A 22427-nucleotide genomic window follows, 5' to 3' on the forward strand; every position below is an offset into this window, starting at 1 on the left:
TTCTGCTTTTGTTATGTTTGGCTCATTGGACTAATAGCCAACCAGTGAGCTTAAAAGTACATAGAGGCGTTCTTGTTTCTTATCTCATGAATTTGTTTTTGGCATCCTAAGACCTGAAGGACTGCAGGTGACAGTGAGTCCTTTCTCTCACTCTCCTGGGAACTAAGACTATCTCACAATCAATAAACCTACGTTGTTTTTTTAGTATTTTGTCTACTCATCTATTGTAACGAACTAGGATCTAGTGTTTATAGCCATTCACTTAAAAATGGAGAGTCCAACGTTAGCTCCGCTTTCTGACTTACTGTGGGGCTTGGCTGTAAAGTCTTAGATGAGTGAGTACAAACGACAAAGAACGCTCATCATTTAAAATACTAGAATAGGGGGAGGGGAGATGGGGTGGCTCAGCAGTTAAAACACTTGCTGTGTTGACAAGAAAAATCAAGTTCTGGTCCCCTATACCCACATAAATGGCAGGTGATTGTGGTAGGCTACCTGTAATTCAGTCTAGGAAAGTCAGATGCAAGATCCCTAGAGCGAGCTGGCTAGTAAGCCAGCTTTGGTGAATTTGACAGAAGACCCTGCCTCAAAGAAAAAGGTGGAAGAGGAATCAAGGAAGGTTCCTAAGATCAAACTCCAGTCTCCACCTGCACACTCATCTGCACGCACGCAATTCGAATAAGGAGAGACTCATCACAAGTTTAAGACAAGACTAGTCTTATATAGTGAAACCCTGTCCCATAATGGGGGTTGGGGTGTGAATATTAAGAACACTGGTAGTTCTTCAAGAGACAACAATGTGTAACTCCAGCCCCAGGGGCTACAAAGCCCTTTTCTGGCCTCTGACATCAGGCATGCACATGGCACTCAAACATACATGCCGGCTAACCCCAAACACATTAATATTCTTAATTCAAAACAAATCAGGTGTACTTTTAAAATAATAATCTTGGTGTATTTGTGGCTCAAATGGTTTGAGCTTAAAAAAGCAGGTATGTTAAAGTAGTACAGGGGTAAGTTGTCTGTGATGTGACAGGTTGTGTTGTCTTCCGATGTCAGGATCAATCCTAGGGCCTTTCCCCTAGTCAAGTACTTTTATTACTTACTATATCCTAGCCCAGGTGCTGGGTTTTGTTTGTTTTTTTGTTGTTTGTTTTTTTTTTTTTTTTTTTTTTTGAGACCAGGCTACTATATAGGCAATGCTGGCCAATAATTCAACATTCTTTTGCTTTAGTGTGGACATGGACACCTGAAACCATTCCTGACTAGATGGAGGGTTTTGTGCAAATTGGTGGCTCTGTTGTGGTTTTAGCTTTGTTTTGTTCTTTTAATTTGGGACCTATTCTGAAATTACCATACTTAATGAAAGGTGGTGTGCCCTTACCCACCCCCTGTTGTTCTTCAAAGGGTCTCACAGTACATTACAGTTGTGCTCCACTAACACAGCATATCTTCTGACTTTGTAAGTGACTTGTATTTTTTCTAGACATAATATGTATTTAGATAAACCTTAATTTAAATCTGGAGATAAGATTCATATTGCATGGTATAAATTCTTAGGTGTACCTCCAGTAGTGTTGATTTGGGATGTTGTTTTTAAGACTTTTCAAGGGAATGCATGCTGACTTGTCTATAGCACAGAAAAGAGATTCAGTAGTCAGCGCTGAGAAGAGCCTCAGGTCTTGGACACCTAGAACTCCCATGCTAGAAAGGTGAAAGTGGCGGGATAACCAGTCTAAGGCCAGCCTGGGCTACAAAGCCATGGGAAGGGATAGGTGAGAGGTAGGTGCACTACTGCTATGTACTGAATGAACCTCACTTCTGAGTGAAGTATGAGTGATAGGTAAAATTACTCTAAGGGAGTCATGGTTTTCAAGTTCTTCCCTGTAGCATTTAGCAACACTTAACAGTATTGGTTCCACTGTACACATAGACGTACAAGTTTTGTTTACCTATATGCCAGTTGCTGGATGTCTGGGTTGTTTTTCTTTTTTTGCTTTTATAAAGAATGAGGCTTAGAATATTCAGGCACAAGGTTTTTTTTATTGGGTTGGTTCGTTTGGTTTTTTTGTTGTTGTCATCATTGTTTGTTTATGATTTTGGTTGTTCGAAACAATATTTGGCCGTGAATGTCCTGGAACTTGATCTCTAGACAAGGCAAGTTGGCCTCAAACTCATATCCTCCTGCCTCTGCCTTGGGAGTGCTGGGATTAAAGGTACAGCTAGGTATACGTTTTTGTGTGTAGATGGTTTCATTTCTTTTGAATGTGTACCTAGAAGTGGAGTTGTTGGGTCTCGTGCTAACTCATGTTTAATTGTCAGAGGAAATGCTGGGCAGCTTTACCAAAGGGCGCCATTTTACTTTCCCAGAAGCAATACATGAGATTTTGTTTTCCACATCCTTCATAATATTCGTCATCATCTGTCTTTGTTAAGGCTATCCTAGGAGGGTATCAAGTTTTAATATGAGTTTCCTTAATAGCTAATGACACTAACTGTCTTTTTATGGACTTGCTATACATATGTCTATACCAAATCCCTGTCCTTATTTGCTGTTGGACATTTTTGAAACAGAGAACTAGAGTTGCAGACAGTTGTGAGCTACCATGTGAGTACTGGGACTTGAACTTGGGTCCTCTAGAAGTAGTTAGCAGCCAATGCTCTTAACTGCTGTACCATTTCTCTGGCCACCACCACCACCACCAACTCCTCCTCTTTATTTTTTTAATTGAATTTTTTTTTTTTTCAAAAAAACTTGGCAAGACTGGGGATGAAATTCAAGACCTTACACTCTATCACCTAGTTACATCCCAGCTGTTATTGTTACTGTTAACATTATTTATTGGACTATAAGAGATGCACGTTCTTTTTCAGATGTGTGATTTGCAAATGTTCTCTCCTTGTGTTGGGTGTTTCTTTGCTCCCCTTATTGCTTTTCTTTATGTGTATGTGTGTGTGTCCAGGTGTCCAAGGAAGTCAGAAGAGGGCTTTGCTTTGGTCCTTGGGAGCTAGAGTGAAGAGGGGGTGTGTGTGTGTGTGTGTGTGTGTGTGTGTGTGTGTGTGTGTGTGTGTGTGTGTGTGTATTTGTGTATTTGAACAGGGAGGCAGGGTTATTATACTCAGCTAAATATGGAGGTAGGGTTATTACATATAGATATATAGATATCAAGGAGGCAGGTTCAGCTAATCTCAGCAGAAACAGTCTTTGGACTATAAACAATCTTAGAAAAATACAGTGGACATTTTCTGTACAAACTTTGAACATTTATACTTAGAGCAGAGGAAAGTTTTGCTGTCCCTCTGAGCTTTACCCTGGGAAGACTTTGTCACTCTTGTGGCTGAGGCATTGGGTCCTTAACATGGCTGTGCTCGTGTCAGCAAGTGCATACTCAGAACTTCACTCTGTCATCTATGCAACACACATGTGAGGGGAGAGAACCAGTTATATCGCCCCCAGGACAGAGTCTCTTCATGTGGCCCTAGGTGTCCTGGAATTCAGAGATCTGCCTGCTTCTGCCTCCCAAGTGCTGGAATTAAAGGCATGCTGCACCACCATATGGCTTAGATAACCAGTTCTTGTGGTTGCCTTCTGACCTCCATGCACGTGCACCCCACAAAAAAATACATACACACACAGTAAATAAATGTGTGCATGTGTTTGTTTTGTTTGTTTGTGGGGTTTTTTTAAAGATTTTATTTATTTTATGTATGTGTGAGTACACTATCACTGTCTTCAGACACACCAGAAGAGGGCATCAGATCCCATTACAGATGGTTGTGAGTCACCATGTGGTTGCTGGGAATTGAACTCGGGACTTCTGGAAGAGCAGTCAGTGCTCTTAACCACTGAGCCACCTCTCTAGCCCTGGTTCTGATTTTTAAAACAAGTCTCTCTTCCTCTCCCTCTCCCTCCCTCTCTCAGCACACTTAAAAGGGGGGACTATAATCTCAGCACTTGGGAGAAGGCAGAGGCATGAGGATCAGCATGCCAGGTCATTCCTGCCTACATGAGACTTTAGCCTAAAACAAAAGACAAACAAAAGGATAGTAAAATAGAGAAATCAGAGAATCTTTGCCTAAAGGTTTTATGTAGTTCATAGAATCAGGAGAATTTTTGCTACCTTGACATGACATCCTTTTAAAAGAAATGACCTACATCTTTTTCTTCTGCAAGTAACAAAATAATAGGAAATAGATGGTACTTAATGTGTGCTTTTGATTATGGTGAGAATGTTAAAATCCATCTGTGAACTTGGTTGTTTCTCTAGTGTATGCACATTTCCTTGGATATGTGGTTAAATGGGCTTCTAGCCGCTCTTACAGTGACTAGTACAAGCTTCTTAAAACCAGTATTAGGTTTTTGTTTTGTTTTATTTAATTAAGGGAGGGGAGGGGTGACTTTCAACACCTTGTGTAGAAGTTAGGATACAACCACCATACAGGTCATAGGTATCAAACTCAGGTTATCAGGCTTGATGGCCCAAGCCTTCTGCCTACCAAGCCACTTCTCCAGCCCTAGTAGTCTTGTTTTAAGGTGCCAGAATTCCAAACCAACAGAAAGGAAACAGGCTTTCCCAAACAACACACACACACGCACGCACGCACGCACGCACGCACGCACGCACGCACGCACACAGCTCTTCCTTTGACTTAACAGCGAGGGAGTACACCACAATCAGCTAACTGCATTAGCATTCACCACAGGTGGCACTTATAAGAACACTTCTACATAATGCTAGCCTCCCAAGAGACAACGGACAGGAGTACAGCTGTCACCTTGCCAGTTTCCTGAAAGAGGAGGACATTGTATTTAGTACAAGTCTTAGACCACATTTCAGAAAGGCACTTTGGTGTTGCTGATTGTCACCATGCCCAGGACACACGCACAGGTCACTTGTTGACTATTTTCCCATGACTTAAAAGCTGTTAAGAATGAGATGATGTCTGTGTTTTCCTGTCTGCTATTTCTGGTTATCAAAATCCCTGTCTTTTAAAGGCTGAGGTTATTTTGAAATCTAGGTCTCAGCAAATGAGAACAAAGATAAGGTTTTAGCACATCTCTACGGTAGGAAAAGCTGAGGAATGAGGTAGGAGAAATTATTGATTTCAATCCATCAGTAAGGAGCTGAAGTCACTACTATGTAGAACAGCCGTTACATCCACAGTAGCAAATTCCAAGTACAGCTTGTAGATTGTACTTTCCCAAGTAATGAAACACTTAATCCGCTCTTAGACTTCCTCCTCCATTTGCTGTTGCACTGAATGAACGTTCACTGAAGGACTAAACTCGAGACCTACTGCCCTTTCCTCCTTGCTCCTGCATGATTGCAAGTGAGAGGCATGCAAAATAATCGCTGGTGGGTATACGTGTATTTTAAAAGGTGTCTAGTTACTCTCCCCACAGCCAGCTCCCAGATGAATGAGACTGAGACTGTTAGTTTTATTTAATCAAACTTTACCTCACAATACCTGGGTAGTAATTGATCTATTTTTATTCTCTAAAATAATTTGGCTACCTCCCAGCCAGAATCCCTGAGATGTTTGTATTTTAGTATTGGTCTGGTTCTCTGAGCTTCAGGTGTCTCAGCTCATGGTGTCTCCCAGACCCCTTCCTCATGGCTGAACCACCCCTTCTCTTTGTGTCTCTCCCCCTTGCCTAGTTGGTGGAAGTACCACCCTATTCTCTCTTCTGCCCAGCCATTGGCTGATCAGCTTTTATTGATAAGGCAGAGAATAAATAGTGAACATTATTTACATAAACTTGAAATGGGAGGTGTTTGGAATAAGCATTATAATGCCATTTCTAAATTGCAACAAATTGGATGGCAGAGAAATCAGCATTTTAATAACAAGAATAATCTTTAGGGGCCTGAGAGATGGCTCAGTGGTTAAGAGCACTGACTGCCCTTCCAGAGGTCCCGAGTTCAATTCCCACAACCACATCGTGGCTCACAACCATCTGTAATGGGATCTGATGCCCTCTTCTGGTGTGTCTGAAGCAGCAACAGTGTATCCACACACACAAAATAAATCTTTAAAAAAATGTTTTAAAAAAGCTAGTCTTTACACGGTGCATAGTAACAATATACTTGCAGGTAGGGGACAGAAATGCTATGTAGTTTGTGCTGTAGAGATGTATCTTAATTTATGCAAATGTGGCCGTGTTTCCTCCAGCAACATTTGCTTTCCTAGACATTGGTCACTATGGTAGTTAATTCCACCATGACCACCACCACCCCTTTTTTTTTCCTGAAAAATTTTATGGAATATCTTCTAGAAATGTTTCCTAGTTTTGTTTTGTTGTTTTTTTTTGTTGTTGTTGTTGTTTTTTTTTGTTTTGTTTTGTTTTGTTTTTTTTTTGGAGCTGGGCACTAAACCCAGGGCCTTGCATTTGCTAGGCAAGCGCTCTACCTCTGAGCTAAATCCCCAACCCCCTTGTTTCCTGGTTTTGAGAGCGTGAAATAGCAATGAGGTGCTAGCCAGCTGGAGAGCACCAGAACCTAACACTAGTCTTTCCCTGATGTGCTCTGCATGCAGTTCCTTTGAAACCAGCATGAATGAGTGAGAGAAGATTCTCCATGGGTTTGATTTTTAACCACAGCCATAAGACCTCACTTAACTCCAGGCCATGCAGGAGGACCTCTCAGAATTACTAACAAGCTTAAGTTCTAAGTAGAACCCAGCTTATAGCAACACCAGCATTCCTGAATTACAGATTTTCACTCAGTTCTGATCCACACAAAGATGTTGAATATTATTTTTCTCCTGTCTTCTTTGTGAAAAGCAGAGAAGCTAATAAAATACAGAGGACTTGGGGTTGGGGATTTAGCTCAGTGGTAGAGCGCTTGCCTAGGAAGTGCAAGGCCCTGGGTTCGGTCCCCAGCTCGAAAAAAAAGATCAAAAAAAAAAAAAATAATAATAATAATACAGAGGACTTGGGGTGAGATGGGATGAGGTCCTGTGTTTTATATATAATCAGGTAACAGGGACCCACCTGCCCTTGCTTTTCTCTCCACCACTCATGACCTTCTGTGATATGCCAGGAGCTTTTAAATTCCCACTTCTCTGAACCATAGCTAGAGTTCTACTGATCCCCTTTTGGAAACATTAGCAGGAAACTTAATGGTGAACTTTTTCAATAAAAAATAATCGGGGTTGGGGATTTAGCTCAGTGGTAGAGCGCTTCCTAGCAAGCACAAGGCCCTGGGTTCGGTCCCCAGCTCTGAAAAAAAAAGGGGGGGGGAATAATCAGTTACTGGTTTATGAAAATTAATCCATTTACCTCACTAAACGTGTCTTGGAAAGAGCATCCTCTTATATGATTGTAAGGAGACTTCTGTCACTGATTTGCTTTGTCTGTCACTTATGACTACTTATTCCTTCCTCTGTGGCCCTCCTAGTTTCACCTAGCATAGTCATTCCTTACCTACTGATAAAGGGAACTGGCTAATTCTATTATATCAGACAGCTATGTGTCAGGAGAATATATACAGTTTAAGGTAAATAACTCATTTTAGCATAGAGCAAGCTTATATGCTTGCTTCATTACTTAAGTTTGTATATGCACAAATTGCCCAAAAGTGGGCCAAAGGGAAAAACCATGGCTCTATCTCTGAGAAATGTGTTGAACTTCTAACTAGGTCACTGGAGGTGTAACTGGAAGAATTTGGAGGCCCAAGTCAGCACTTAGCTGTGGCATCAAACCATGACAGCACAGCTTGACAGCATGTCGAGAGATTACTCCCGTCCTAAGGGATGGGAAGCTTTCAGATTTAGTAGGACTGGGGATAGGGAGAGGTTGGAAGTAAAGGGGGAGGAAACGAGCCTGACACTATAGGGCCTTCCTCCTCTGCCAAAGGATGGAAAACGAAGCAGAAATCTCTTTAATTTCAAGTAGAAACGTACTGCCTAAACTAAGTTAGGGTTTTGTTGTTGTTATTACTCTGTGTGTGTGTGTGTGTGTGTGTGTGTGTGTGTGTGTGTGTGTGTGTGTGTGTGTGTGTGTGTGTCTATGCACACATGCCAAGGCAGGAGGATTGCTACAAGTTTGGGGCCAGCCAGGGCTATATGTATAGTGAGACTTTGTAGGAAAAAAAAAAAGGAAAGGAAAAACACATTGTTAGTATTTTTAGCTTTTTAGGCCTTGGTAGAATTTTACATCCATTATTAATACCTGGCCCAGATTTCTGAGTTGTTTTTGTAATAAGAGTATATGAAAAAAAAAAAAAAAAAAAAAAGAGTATATGATAGCTCACAACAGAAATCTAGTACTTAGGAAGCTGAGGTGAGAGGATCACAAGTTCAAGGCCAACCTGGGCTACCGTGAGACTCTATCTCAATCAAAATAAAACAAAAAATTTGACAAAACAGTACTCGGTTTTAGTTTTCTACACCTCTGAGACACTTAAGGAATATATAGTTGTTCTTTCTGACAGTAAACTGTTTTCCAGGGGTATCAGAAAACTACTGTTGAGGTCAAGATGCTGACCCTTCCCAAAGTTAGGTAGGCTGCAGCGCCACCGGGAGATGAAGAATAAAGTCCCCTTTACCGCTGCCGCTGCAGCCCATCTATTGGAAGAAGTGAGAATTGCAGAACAGCCAGGCTGGTGATGACCCAGCCTGTGGTACTGGACCCGTCCTGTAGCAAAGGCAGCAGAGACAAACACGGCAGGCCTCTAGTACTCCCTGCTGCCTCCTCCCTTCCTGCACTAATTTGTAGCAGTCCTCTCCAGGTGCCCTCTGCTAGGAGGATGCCAGCTCTGCACAGAAGACAATAAAACTTGGGGCACAGCTAGTGGCTTGGAAGGATTGCGTGTCTGCAGAAGTGACGCAGCTCGCTAACATTCTCAATGGGGCATTTGTGGTTGCCTGGCACCCCTTGGTTTCCTTGTTAACACTGTCACTGGGGCTTTGCATTTGTACTTTTATGTACTTTGTGGCATTCGCTGTATTTGAGTGAGTGGTTAGGCTAAAGTAAAGAATCATTATTCTGGCACCCCATGACACTTTTCTCTCTGTATCTTTCAAGGTAGCCATTTTCTTTGCCTTGAAAGTCCAAGCCATATTTGAAGATAAAAGCTATTGCCCACACAGGTGTCCAGAAGACAGCTGGTTTTGCTGACACTTAAATTTTATTAAATGTTGTTCCCTTAAAGTATGTAGTATTACATTTAGATATATATTTATGAATTTTTTGTTTTATTTAATATTTTTTAAGATAGCTGGGTGGTAGCGGCACATGCCTTTAATCCCAGCACTCAAGAGGCAGAGGCAGGTAGAGCTCTGAGTTCAAGGACAGCCAGAGAAACCCTGTGTTAAAAAACAAAACAAAAAATTAGTTGGGCACAGTTACATACACTTTCAATCCCAGTTCTCAGGGTACAGAAGCAGGAGACCTCTGTAAGTTGGAGGGTAGCCAGGCCTGCATCGTGAGACCCTGTCTCCAAAAAAAAAAAAAAAAAGTATTGATAATTGTGTGTGGTATATATGAGCACATGCCATGTCACATACCTGGGAACTGGAGGACAGCTTTGACGAGCTAATTTCTGTCCTTCCATTGTGCATTCTGAGAATGGAACTCGGATGGTCAGTATCATATTTCAAGAGCTTTTACTCTAAGCCATCTCACAGGCTCAGATATGTGTGTGTACGTGTGTGCGTGCACGTGTGTGTGTATGGGTTTGTTTTGTTTTTAAACTTTACCTACTGACTCTTAGCTCTTTCAGGATATACCTGGTTTAAGTTTATTAAAAAGCATATTTTCTTTCCCTTTTTAAAGATCAAAAAAAAAGTTTACCCGTTTATTTATGTGTATGAATGAGTGTTTTGCCTGTGTGTATATCTGTGTGCCACAAATGCGTTTGGTGCCTGTGGATACTAGAAGGGGTCAGATCCCCTAGAACAGAGTTATAGATAGTTGTAAGCCACCATATAGGTGTTGGGAACCAAACCTGGGTCCTGTAGGCAGTAAGTACTTAAGCTGTCTTTCTAGGATCCAAAGGTTTATTTTTAGAAAGATCTAGAGGTCCTTGTATAGTGATGCTGTCTGCTGTGAGGTTGAAATAAGATTGTGGTTCTGTCTGCAATCATTGTGCCCCTCCTTTTAGGCATGGTGCCAGTTTTTAAGCTAGCCTAGGGCAGCAGCATCAGTCTGAAAGAGGAAACCTGTTGTAAGCATGCATTGTCCTATCTGTTGGCCTTCACAGTGCTGCTAAATGTAATTAGGTGACGTTAATCTGGTAGTAGGCCTCAAATGGATAGATGAGACTCCTGAACTATGAAATTAGAAAAATGCTGAGTGCTGTGTCTCACACCAAAACAAGGCAGGGTGTAGATACACCGTGGGGAGCCCTCAGATCCTTTTCTGGGTCTGCCACTTTATTTCAACTGAAATTGTTATAAATGGCTTAAAGAGCTTTAGTCTTGGAGATTGATAGTTTCTGACAGAAGGGACCCTACTGGCTCACGTGACTGACCTCTTTACAAGCTCAGGAGAGAGAGGTTCTTGGTCTGTTGTATATAGATAGTGTTTGTATAGTTAGTGTCTCTGAGAAGTATTTGTGTTAAATAGTTTATCAATCCACAGAGAAAATGGGATGTTCTTGAATATTCCCATCTGTTTTTTCTTTTATTCTGTGATGTACCAACACCTCTGGTTACGTGAGATTTTTCATTGTTTTTCTGGCTGCCATTGACCAGTTTTATGTCACTGTTACTCGGATAGTTACAGGCCACACATTAGTGATCCCACTTTTCTTTTTTTCCCCTTAATGTCTAGATCTGAACACCATTTTTTAAAAATCTGCCTGTTGTAATACAAAGAAAGGATCTCTGAGGTAGAAGTCTTTCTGCTTCGCTGTCTCTCTCTCTTTCTCTCTCCCCTTTGTTCTTATGTTCCCCTCCCCCCTCCCTTCCAGTTCGATATTGAAAAGCTGCTTGTGCTGGGTGGAGGCTAGTGCAGTGCTACGGAGCAACAGGTCCCACTGGTGGTGACTGGTCTGAAGGAGATGTCAATGTTGTGCAGGTTCACGTATGTTAATAGGCCAGGGAAATGCATGTAGTTAGACTCAGATCAATGACACTGGCATAGGACTTGAAATAGATGCTCTTAATTAGAGAGCCAAGAACCATGACAGCTACTAACATCTTCCATTTGTGGTGGTGAGCAAAAGCCTCATTAGAGAAGGAAAGGCATTCTAAATTAAAACTGGACTCCATTCTTTGGCTGTACGTTGGGATCATCTGGCAATGGACTTTGAATCTTACAGAAGTCTGCCAGTATAAGTATCAAAGTGACCCAGTGAGGGATGTCTGTAGTTTTCTGTTTGGCTCCAAACACTGACCAATCCAGAACTTCTCATCAGTAGTGGAGATGGCTTGTTTGAATTTGCTTGTGGGAGGCACGCAGCAGAGATTGGCTTTAAGAATTGTTTTAGCAGGGTGTTAGGGCACAGTCTTTAGAGCACCTGGTAGGTAAAGACAGGTAGATCTGTGTAGCTTCCAGGCTAACCTGATCTATATAGTGAGTTCTAGGGGAGCCAGGGCTTCACGGTTGAGACCCTGTCTCAAAAAAAGTTTTTGTCTTGAAAGAGTAACATCCATAGTAGACTTTCAAATCCATTGGTGTATTACAGAATTAATAATAATGTATTGGGTTTCTCTGGCATCACAGAAAGCTGCATCAATATCAAAGGCCTGTCTTTTAGTTGGATATGCCATCTATGAATATGCAGAATATATGAACACATTTGTAGAGGTTAAAAGTCAACCTCTGGGGGTTGGGGATTTAGCTCAGTGGTAGAGCGCTTGCCTAGCAACCTCAAGGCCCCGGGTTCGGCCCCCAGCCCCAGAAAAAAAAAAAAAAAAAAAAGTCAACCTCTGGGGGTTGGGGATTTAGCTCAGTGGTAGAGTGCTTGCCTAGCAAGCGCAAGGCCCTGGGTTTGCTCCGAGAAACTCCGAGAAAAAGAAAAAAAAAAAAAGTCAACCTCTGGTGTTTTTCTTCATGAGCAATCTGTCTTAGTGTTTGAGACAGGGCTGCTCGTTGGCCTAAGGCTGAGATCACATGTGTGCACACCCAGGCTGGTTCATGCCTGTGCAGAAAGTACTTTACCAAGTGAGTTTTCTCCCAAACTCCTGATATTATTTTAAAGCCAGAAAATGAAGTAGTGGTCCTTGCTCTATTGGCTAAAGACTTAACAGTTTTCCAAGACAAGCCATCCCAGGTACAGAAGATAGCTGTTATGACATTAAACTTACTAGTGCATGGATGGTTGTCAGGAGGAATCAGAGTTGAGATGCTGTAGTACTCTCAGGTATCTAGACACCCACCTAGGAAAGAAAACTTTGCCATCTTTAAAGGGTCACTGGCTGAATTACCATTTACTGAGTAAGTATGAATGATGAAAGAAAAGAGTGTGCTGTTCATTGAAATAACAAATGTTTGGTGTGGGTCTATATGTAATAACTGATTTGTAGTTGAGTAAGTGTGGTATTACTGGTACCTTTTTCTTTTTTTTTCTTTTTTTTTTCAGAGTTGGGGAGCGAACCCAGGGCCTTGCACTTGCTAGGCAAGCGCTCTACCACTGAGCTAAATCCCCAACCCTGGGTACCTTTTTCTTTTACCTGTAATTTATGGAAAAAAGACCTTGTCTGAAATCCCAACACTTAGCACATTGCCTGGCATAGTGTCAAGCAAGTGTTTGAATGGACAGTAAAATTATTCTGATCTTCTCCCCGATCTCTGTTTTTAGTGGGGTATATAATCATTTGTGTGGTACCTATTGTGTAGTTTAACTGACCGACAGAGAGGGAGACACTCATCAACTATCACACCATAAAAGAGACACAGAAATGGAATCAAGGAACTCCAGACACAAAGATAGGAATCTCTAAAGTGATCAGCCCTGAATTCCTAAGGAACATCTTGCCAGGTAGCACAAGAAGGGTCCAAAGAAGATGTAGTCAGACAAGGCAAAGGCAAAGGCAGTGAACACACATGCTAAGACCTACAGTACATGAGGTCCAAGATGCCAAAGGCCCCCCAACCACAAGCCCAGCTGATTTCTTTCAGTGCTTACCCTCAAGCTTGGAAAGAGGATTTGTGGCTACTTGGCCAATGGTCACCAACCAAGCCCAACCAAAGCCAACAATGTAGATAGCAAGCTTCAGTTCAGGCCCTGTAGAAAGGCTCTTTGTGTGAAGTGAAGACAGACTGACAGATATAACCCTCCACACTATCTGTAGATAAAAGGCTGGCCCCTTTTATGAGTAAACTTGATGTATCCCATTTAGAAAACAAAGCAAAAACACTTGGTCTAAGTCAGATGTGTGTATTTCTGAATCTTAATTCTTGGAAGGTGAGGGTGAGAGGACCAGAAAGTTAGTCATCCTCACCCACATGGATAACAAAACAGACTGAAGCTTATGCAGTGAAACTTCATAAGACCGTGTCTTTTCTCCTTTTTTGAGGCAGTTCCTTACTATAGCCCTGGCTGTCCTAGGACTCATTCTAGACCAGGCTGGCCTCAAACTCAGAAATCCATCTGCCTGCCTCTGCCTCCTGAGGTCTGGGTTAAAAGGCGCATGCCACCGCCTTCCAGCTAGAGTCTCCATACTTAGCTTTTTTTTTTTTTTTTTTTAATTATTTTTACTTTATGTGCATTTGTGTTTTGCCTGCATATATGTCTGAGGCTGTTGAATCCCCTGGAACTGGAGTTATAGACAGTTGTAAGCTGTCATGTGGGGGCAAGGAATTGAACCCAGGTCTTCTAGAAGAACATCCAGTGTTCTTAACCACTGAACCATCTTTCTAGCCCAAGACTGTGTCTTTAAAAAAAAAAAAAAACACACACACACACACACACACACACACACACACAAAACACTCATTTTCAAGATCGTTAAGAAACTGATTGAGGTTCTAATTCTGCTTAAAAAAACAAAATTGGCTCCATAGTTTTAGATATGTCAGTTCTTCATTTGTGCTTTGAGCATGTAAATTATTTCAGTGTTGTAATGAGGATTAAAGAAGAGCCATCTGGGGCTGGAGAGGTGGCTCAGTGGTTAAGAGCACTGACTGCTCTTCCAGGGGTCCTGAGTTCAATTCCCAGCAACCACATGGTAGTTCATAACCATCTGTAGTGGGATCTGATGATTTCTTCTGGTCTGTGGGCATACATGCAGGCAGGACATTGTATATATAACAAAAAAAAAAATCTCTTTTTAAAACTATTTGTTTATTTATGAGAGTACACTAGTTGGTTATCTTCAGACACCAGAAGAGGGCATCAGATCCCATTACAGATGGTTGTGAGCCACCATGTGGTTTCTGGGAATTTAACTCAGGACTTCTGGTCCTCTTGACTGTTGAGCTATCTTTCCAGCCATACATATACATATACATATACATATACATATACATATACATACACATACACATACACATACATATACATATATGTATATAATTTTAAAGTGAAGCTGAAGCTGAGTGTGGTAGCTTACACCTTTAACACAGACTCAAATCATCTTACGTCCCAGGTTATTGGGATGTTGTGTGGATGGGGTTGAGACAAAGCCTCACTGTGTAGTCCAGGTTGACTCAAACTCACAATGATCATTCTGCAATCCCCAGCCCCTAAATGCTGAGATTACAGGCATGAGCCACCATGCCTGGCTTCTGAAGGTCTTTTTAATCAGAAGATATGATATTGAGAATAGAAGAGGGACCTTTTTGAAATAGCCTAGGCTCTCCTCAAACTCGCTATGCTCCTGCCTCAGTTTAATGAGTATTGGTATTGAAGGCATATACCAACTCTGGAATTGTTTCTTCCAGAAACATTGAGAATCAACTGAATCACAAAGGATACCCAGCAAATCATTGCCATCCTGGCGGAAAATCTAAGCCCTTACTACCATGTCTTGTTCTCTGCCTTCGTGTTTGATACAGGATATCTCACTGCAGTGCCAGCAGATGAATGGAAAGGATGGTGGAGACAGGAGGGACAGGCTTCAGGGTTAATGACACGCTATGACAGCTGCTAGAGCACAGCGAAGTCAGCAGGCCTTCACAAAGGATGCTGTTTGTCTCATTACTTAGATATGGTCTCTCTAGAAATGTAGAGGGAATTGGGGAAGAATTTGCAGGTGATCAACTGTGGTCCCAACAGGCCTCTTTATCACTAGTTTCTGTTTGGTGGAATGCCTCCACAGAGATTCCACTAAGAAAGCAGGAAGGAAGGAAGCAGTGAGCTATGAAGGGATGTCCAGGGAAACATGGCAAGGCCGGCGTGCAGAAAATTTGCCAGGCCAAATGCCCTTGGAGGTGGCAGCCACAGAGCACTAAGTGCCAAGAAACTAAGGCCAGTCCTAGTGTATATGGAACTGTGCACTCTCTCTCTTTTGCTCTCTCTCTCTTTTGCTCTCTTGCTCTCTTGCTCTCTCTCTCTCTCTCTCTCTCTCTCTCTCTCTCTCTCTCTCTCTCTCTCTCTCTCTCCATATTTCTCATATTTTCTTAGCATTCTAAATAGGTTACTCCTAAGAAGCAAAGGCAGGGATTTCCTGAGTATGAGCATGGATGTAACTTTGCTCTGTGTAGCACAGTTTTGAAACTTTGGTGTTCAGCAGAATCACCTTAATGGCATGCTTGTGACACAAATTATTAAGTCCTAGAGTCTGCTTTTTTTCTTCTTTTTTTCTTTCTGGGAAAATATACAACACCAGGATTGAACTTGCTATATAGCCAAGGATAACCTTTAACACTTGATCCTCCTGCTTTCACCTCAAGAGTCCTGTGGTGTGCATCCGACACCTGATGATACATGCATGCTAGACAAGTACTCTATCAACTTTATCAACGCTATCCACATTCTCAGTCTAGGACTTAGAGTTCCAGTGCATTTCCAGATGCTGCTGTTGTTGAACTGGGAATCCTTCTTTCAGAACTAGGATCTGTTGTAAAGAATATAAACGTGACTTTTCTGGAAACTGATGAAATCTTAATGTAGCTTTAAGGGAATCAGTGACCTGAAGGGTCTGTGAGGTCCAGTACTACACAGCTTGAGCTTTGAGTTTGTTTGTTTGTTTGTTTGGACTGGGTTTGCCTATATTTTGAAGCAGAGTTTCATACAGCCCAGGCTAACCTGTAATTTACTGTGTAGCCCAAGCTGGCATCAAAATCTTCCTGCCTTAGCCTCCCAAATTCTGGAGTTTCAGGAGTATGCTGTCACACTTAATCTAGCTCTGGTTTTTAATTCAGTCTTCATTTGTTAAAAATGCAAAGAGGCAAGCTAGAAATTCTAGATGACGTTGAAGTTAAGAGTGCATGCTGCTCTTTCAGAGGACCTGAGTTTGGTTCCCAGAATGTATATTAGGTGGCTCACAACTACCCATAGCTCCAGCTCCAGGGGATCTGATACCTTCTTCTGGAGTCTGAAGGCACTTGCACGCCATGCACATACCCACATACGGAGAAGAAAGAACTCAACTGTTGAGCAGGAAACATAAGACTTAGGAGCAGTGTAGAAAGAGCTGGTGGAAAAGCCATGTCCAGTAATCATTAATGTGTAACAAACCACCAAAACTCAGTGACTCAAAACAGAAAGTAGTTATTCAAAATTCCAAGGCTTGACTGGGCTTCATTGGCTGGTTTTCTGTTGGGTGTGTAGTAGGCCAGGACCAGTTATTTGGAGGCTCATCTGATCTGGTATGTCCAAGGTGATTCATAGCAGTACTTGGTACAACCTGTTGGAATTCAGCTGGAGGCGGTAGTTGGACCCCTCAGACCTCTTCACGTGGCTTTCTTATGATGACAGCAGAGCCCTGAGACAGAGCATTCCACACATAGAAGATTGGAATCTACAGGTTGCTTAAGGTCCAGGCTTAGAAGTTACAGCATATCATGTCTGTTACATACTGTTTGTCAAAGCAAGTCACAAGACAAGCCTAATTCAAGAGAAGGGCAAAGGACTATTTGTGGATGGAAGACAAAACAAAGCCATGACGCTTGCCACAGGCTGACTAGAGCATGCTTTAAGAATGAACAGTTTTGGAGGGGTATATTTCCTACCAGAATATTATCGTCAAAAAAGAAATGACAAATGTTCAATTTAGGGGGCCTGGGTACCTGAGGAGGCTGCCAGATTGGAAGAGACTGTGGCAAGGTTCTGAAGCACAGGGAGAAGAGGCTGCATTTAGACAGAGACTTTTAAAACCGTGGAGGACTTCTCAATGAGGCATATATACAGACTTGGGAATGACTCTTCTGGCTCTCAACTAGGGCTTTATGCCCTTTTCTGTAAGCCCAGCATCAGTAGCTGTGATTTGGCTTCTCTTTCTAAGATGTGGAAGGAATGTTTGCCCTCGAGGTGATTACAGAGGTTGTTGAATAGGCATTTTGAAGGACATGAGAATTCTAGCAGCACTCCAGAGCTGGCCACAGTGGTAGTTTAGTGATGTGCAGCTTGGGCCAGATCTATTTTCAGCTGCATGCAAGGGTTAGTTACTTAGTCTTGCCCTTGTCTTTTCCCCACAGTAACCCTCCACTGAGTGAAGAGATGTTGCCTCCTGGGGAGTGGATGTGTCACCGGTGTACTGTCCGCCGAAAGGTAACGCTGTTGGTTTTTGAAGGCTTCACGCACGCAGAGTGCCAGTGCTAGACCTCTGGCACTCCAGAGTTAAGGTGGCTAGGCCTGAGGACCTCCTCATCCTTTCTTGTCTCTTCAGACACTGGAGTCACCACACTTTGTCCATGTTGATTATAAGGCCTAAAACTACAGACGCATGAGATGTGAAAGAGGGCAGAGGGTTGGTTAACCCACCAAGCCATGTTTAATCACCAGTGGCAGGCAGTCTGGTCTTACTGCCCTCTTAGGAAATAGCCTGTGACTCCAAAAGAGAAGGCTGCTTCTTGCTTGGTTCCTGGGCCTCCAGAGTCTTGGTCAGTTAGAGGAGTGGGTTTGAGCCCCTCTGCCCTGATTCTCCGATTTCTCTTTGTTCCCTCTGCTCTCAGCTCAGTACTAACTGAGTTATAAAGTATGCATATGGCTCCTTTTTTTCTACTTTGAAGTATTTTTATGAAGGGCAAGAGCTAAATGTCCCCTTATCACCTAAAGAAGTAAGAGCTGGGTGTGGTGGCACATGCCTTTAGTCCCAGCACCCTGGAGGCCAGCCTGGACTACACAGAAAAACCCTGTTGGGGAGGTTGGGGGCAGGAGTAGTAGGTGCATATCCACTAGATTATATTGATCTCACTTTCACATTAAGGGTTCTAGATTAAAATTTGTCTGTAGGCTAGGCTACCCTGTTATCTTACCACACCAGTTGTATAACCAGAAATTTCTTTTCTTGTGGCATCACTGCTGTTTGTCCCAATATGATGTCACAGTCAGTGATGACACCCTCAATTGCAGAAACAGAATGAGCTGATTCAGAGATTATGGCTTATGCATGTAACTGTTTTCAACCTTTAAAAATAAGGTGAACAAGCAGGCATTAGTTTCCACTGTGTCCATAATGATTCCCATTAGAAAGCAAGCCAGAGCCAAGTTAGTCAGTAACCAGAGCTGTATGTAGTTTGATTTCATCTGAGTTCCAAAAACCAGGCTATCTGTCAAGCTACCTAAGCCTCCAAAACCCTTTCCTGTGAGTCTCCATAGAGTATGACCTGTCATTTCAGAAACTGACTATGCAAAGAAGCTAGACTCAAAACGGTTGGACTCAGCCAAGGAAGAGGTGAAAACTTGCTGGTGCCTGTCGTATGCTAGGTGTCACTCCACTTAATCCATGCAGCGAAGATGCTGGTGGTAGATCTAAACTAGGAAGGGAAGAAACTGGGCTATAAAATACAGAATATTTTCCCAAAGACTCAAAGGAATAGACAGAACTGAGCTTGGAACCAGATTTTGCCTTACTCTAAAGCTCCCAAGTTCTTTGGACACAGTGCAGCTTGATAGGAATGGTATGCTTTTCTTTCCTAGCATGGGTCGGTACTCCTGAGATGCTGCTATAACTCACTTTCACATAGACCGCTCACTAATGGTTCCAAATCTGCCTTTTCCTCTCTCAGCAATACCACCACCACCACGCCCCTTTGTCCTCCAGTATCTACGATGAAATGGATTGCAATACACATCCTCTGGGCTTGGTGAACTCCTGGTGGTCAGTCCTATTATGAGTCTCAGATCAGAGCCATCATGCCTCTTGTACATCCACTCCTCTTTATTGCCACCATATCCTTAAGAGGAGAAAGATTTTAGTGTTTTCACTGATGGAGAAGTTTCTGAATTGCCCAGGGCCAAACTAACCAGGATATTAGCATAATGACACTTGTTTGGTTTTAGAGTCTTGGAGGAAAATATATTGTCAGTTATCCAGTCCTACTAAGCATACTGTACGCTTTTCCACTCGTGGCTTCTAAGAAGTGTCACTTTTAGAGTTTGTAGTTAAGATCGAAAGCCAGAGTTCATGGCTGCATGCTTCTCCCCATTGGTTCTCTCTATGTGGCACCCTTCCATGTCAGCCCCTCTGAAAAGTGAGCTCTCCAGCCCGTTCAGCCTTTGCAGACTTTCTTCATTTTGAACTATTTTCTAAACCTTTCAGTATCATGATGCTGTAAGCAAGTGACAGTGGCCGTGGCCTTAGCTTGCCTTATGATGTTCTGACCTTAATCTCGCTAAATTTGTTCTTACTGTGTTTAGTTTTTTAGCTGCTTACCCTGCGCTAAATGTATAGAAATGTTAAGTATTATATGATGAATTGCAATCTTTTTTGGAACATTCCACACTATTTTTGGTGATTTCATTGCCGCCATGATTTCTCAGTTTAGTTTAGTTATAGCTAGAGGGATGACTCAGCAGTTAGGAGCACTGGCTGTTCTTCCAGAGGACCTGGGTTCAGTTCCCAGTACCTACATTGAAGCTCACAACTGCCTACAACTCCAGTTCAGGGTATATGAGGTCCTCATCTGGCATTTGTGGGTATTAGGCACATACATGGTGCAAGGGAAAAACACCAATACACACAAAATAAAATTTCAATTTTAATAATTGTCTGTCACAAGTGATCTAGCAAGACATTGTATACCCATCTCTTATTTTGTTCTTTTCACGATGGGCCCACCTATTCATTTGCACAGAAACGAGAGCAGAAAAAGGAGCTGGGTCACGTCAATGGATTGGTGGACAAGTCTAGCAAACGGACTACATCCCCCAGCAGTGACACTGACTTGTTGGACAGACCAGCTAGCAAAACTGAACTCAAGGCCATTGCCCATGCCCGGATCCTGGAAAGGAGAGCCAGCCGGCCTGGCACCCCCACATCCAACGCCAGCACAGAGACCCCCACCTCTGAGCATAATGACGTCGATGAGGACATCATTGACGTGGACGAGGAGCCAGTAGCAGCAGAGCCGGACTATGTGCAACCCCAGCTGCGGCGGCCTTTTGAGCTGCTGATTGCTGCTGCCATGGAGCGGAACCCTACCCAATTTCAGTTGCCCAATGAACTGACTTGTACCACTGCACTACCAGGTTAGCGACATCATCCTCATACCCCTTTCTTACCCTAGCTTCCCAAGGGATTACTACTACCTGGAACTTGTTCCTGTTTCTGGTTTTGCCTGGAGGAGAGCATCAAAGGTTGTAGCTGTTAAAGTACTTACTCTGTTTTCTGAGTCGTATCTCCTATCCTATTATTCCCCTGCATCTTTTTTCTTTTTTAAGCTATATGCCAAATATCACACACTAGTAATCTCAGCACTTGTGAGGATAAGGCAAGAGGATCCTGAGTTTGAGGCCAGCCTGAGCTGCATATTGAGACTCTCAAAACATAGGAGGGTGTAAGGAGATGGCTCAGTCCTGAAGAGCATGGCTGGCTCCTGCAGAGGCCTAGGGTTTGGTTCCCAGCCTTTACATAGTGATTCATAACCATCAGTAACTCCAGTTTGGAGGGCTCTGATGCCATCTTCTGGTCTTTACAGGCACCAGGCATGCACATATATACTGGTTGGCAAGCATTCATATGCATAAAGGATAAATGAAAAAAACTTGATTAAATAGGGATAGAGAGATGGCTCAGCAGTTAAGAGCATTTGATCCTGGACTTCAGAAGACCTGAGTTCCATTAACAGCACCCATATCAAGCCGACTCCTAGCCTATGCAGGCACCTACACTCACAAGCATAAACCACAACCCACATGCAGATACATATATGCACATCATATTTTTTTAGTTCTTAAATAAATAAATGAAAAGAAACAACGTTTAGGGATGTAGTTGGGTGATGAAGCATCTCTGTACCATGCACATAAGGGCCTGGATTTGATCTCCAGCATCTCCTGCCCTTGGCAGATAACAGCTGGTTATGTGTTGTGAGAGAGTGTGTGTATAAGCAAGTATCTACACATGCTCATATTCTCTTCTTAATAACATAAACAGTTTTCTACTCATTGCCATTTAATTGTTCCTAATATTTTCTCATTTAATTTATGTGTATGGGTATTTGCCTGCAATTAAGTATGTCTTGTACACCATGTGTGTGCCTAGTTCCCACAGAAGCCAAAAGAGGGTGTCAGAGCCCCAGAACTGGAGTTACAGATGTCTGTGCATCACCATGTTAGTGCTGGGAATTGAACTCGGGTCCTTGGAAAGGCAGCCAGTTCATTAAACCTTCAGCTATCTTTCTAGCCTCTCCTAATTATTTTGCTACAAAGGTAGTGTTTCAGCAAATAACTCTATAATACAATATTGTACACATTTAAGATATGATGTGTAGGGTAAATTCCTAATATGGGAATTTCTAGGTCACAGTTTTCAATGGGAGGTTTGATAGCTATTATAAAATTGTCCCTTTTACAAGGAAATCTATTTGATACCACAATGCTTTTAGATCTTAATTTTTCTTCCTAGAGAAAATGAGATTGGCTAAGAATGGTGTCTACCATACACTGTATTCCTACCATATATGCCTGTATCCCTGCACTTAAGAGGCAAAAGGAGAACTGTCAAGAGTTCAAAGCTAACCTGAGCTACATAATGAGTTCATGGTCAGCCTGGACTACAGAGTGAGACCCTGTCTCAAAAAACAAAAGGTTAGGGAGATGGCTCAGGAGTAAAGTGCCTGCCATGCTGGAGTATATATCTTTAGAGCCCATATCATCAGCCAAGCAGGCATAGCAGCTTGCCTATAATCCTAGACTGTAGGAGGCGGACATGGAGGAAGCTTGCTATCCAGACAAACTAAAATGGTAGGCTTTAGAGGAAGTGCCTGCCTCAATCAATCAAAGAAGACATCTGACATCTACCTTATGTACCCCCCCCCGTGTGTGCGCACGCGCGTGCGTGTGTGCGTGCGTGCGCGCGCGCACAAAAAGAACATTGGCAGGCCTAAAAAGCACATATAAGCCAAGTGTGGTGTGTGCCTTCAGTCCCAC

At 42.6% G+C, this 22427-nt stretch overlaps 1 protein-coding gene across 3 annotated transcripts in view; it reads left to right on the forward strand.

The window, feature by feature from the left end:
* The window catches only part of Phf12 (PHD finger protein 12), a 45992-nt gene that overhangs the window by 6771 nt on the left and 16794 nt on the right, over positions 1 to 22427 (forward strand). For all 3 annotated transcript variants that reach the window (XR_004388993.1, XM_032911713.1, XM_032911712.1), the window contains exons 3-4: positions 17531 to 17603; positions 20132 to 20525. Coding sequence is in view for 2 of the 3 variants with exons in the window: in XM_032911713.1 (XP_032767604.1) it covers positions 17531 to 17603; positions 20132 to 20525 (467 nt within the window). In the remaining variant the exon portion in view is untranslated. The remainder of the gene's footprint in view (positions 1 to 17530; positions 17604 to 20131; positions 20526 to 22427) is intronic.

This window comes from Rattus rattus, chromosome 9 (genome assembly GCF_011064425.1).
Source record: "Rattus rattus isolate New Zealand chromosome 9, Rrattus_CSIRO_v1, whole genome shotgun sequence".
Taxonomy (NCBI): Eukaryota; Metazoa; Chordata; class Mammalia; order Rodentia; family Muridae; genus Rattus; species Rattus rattus.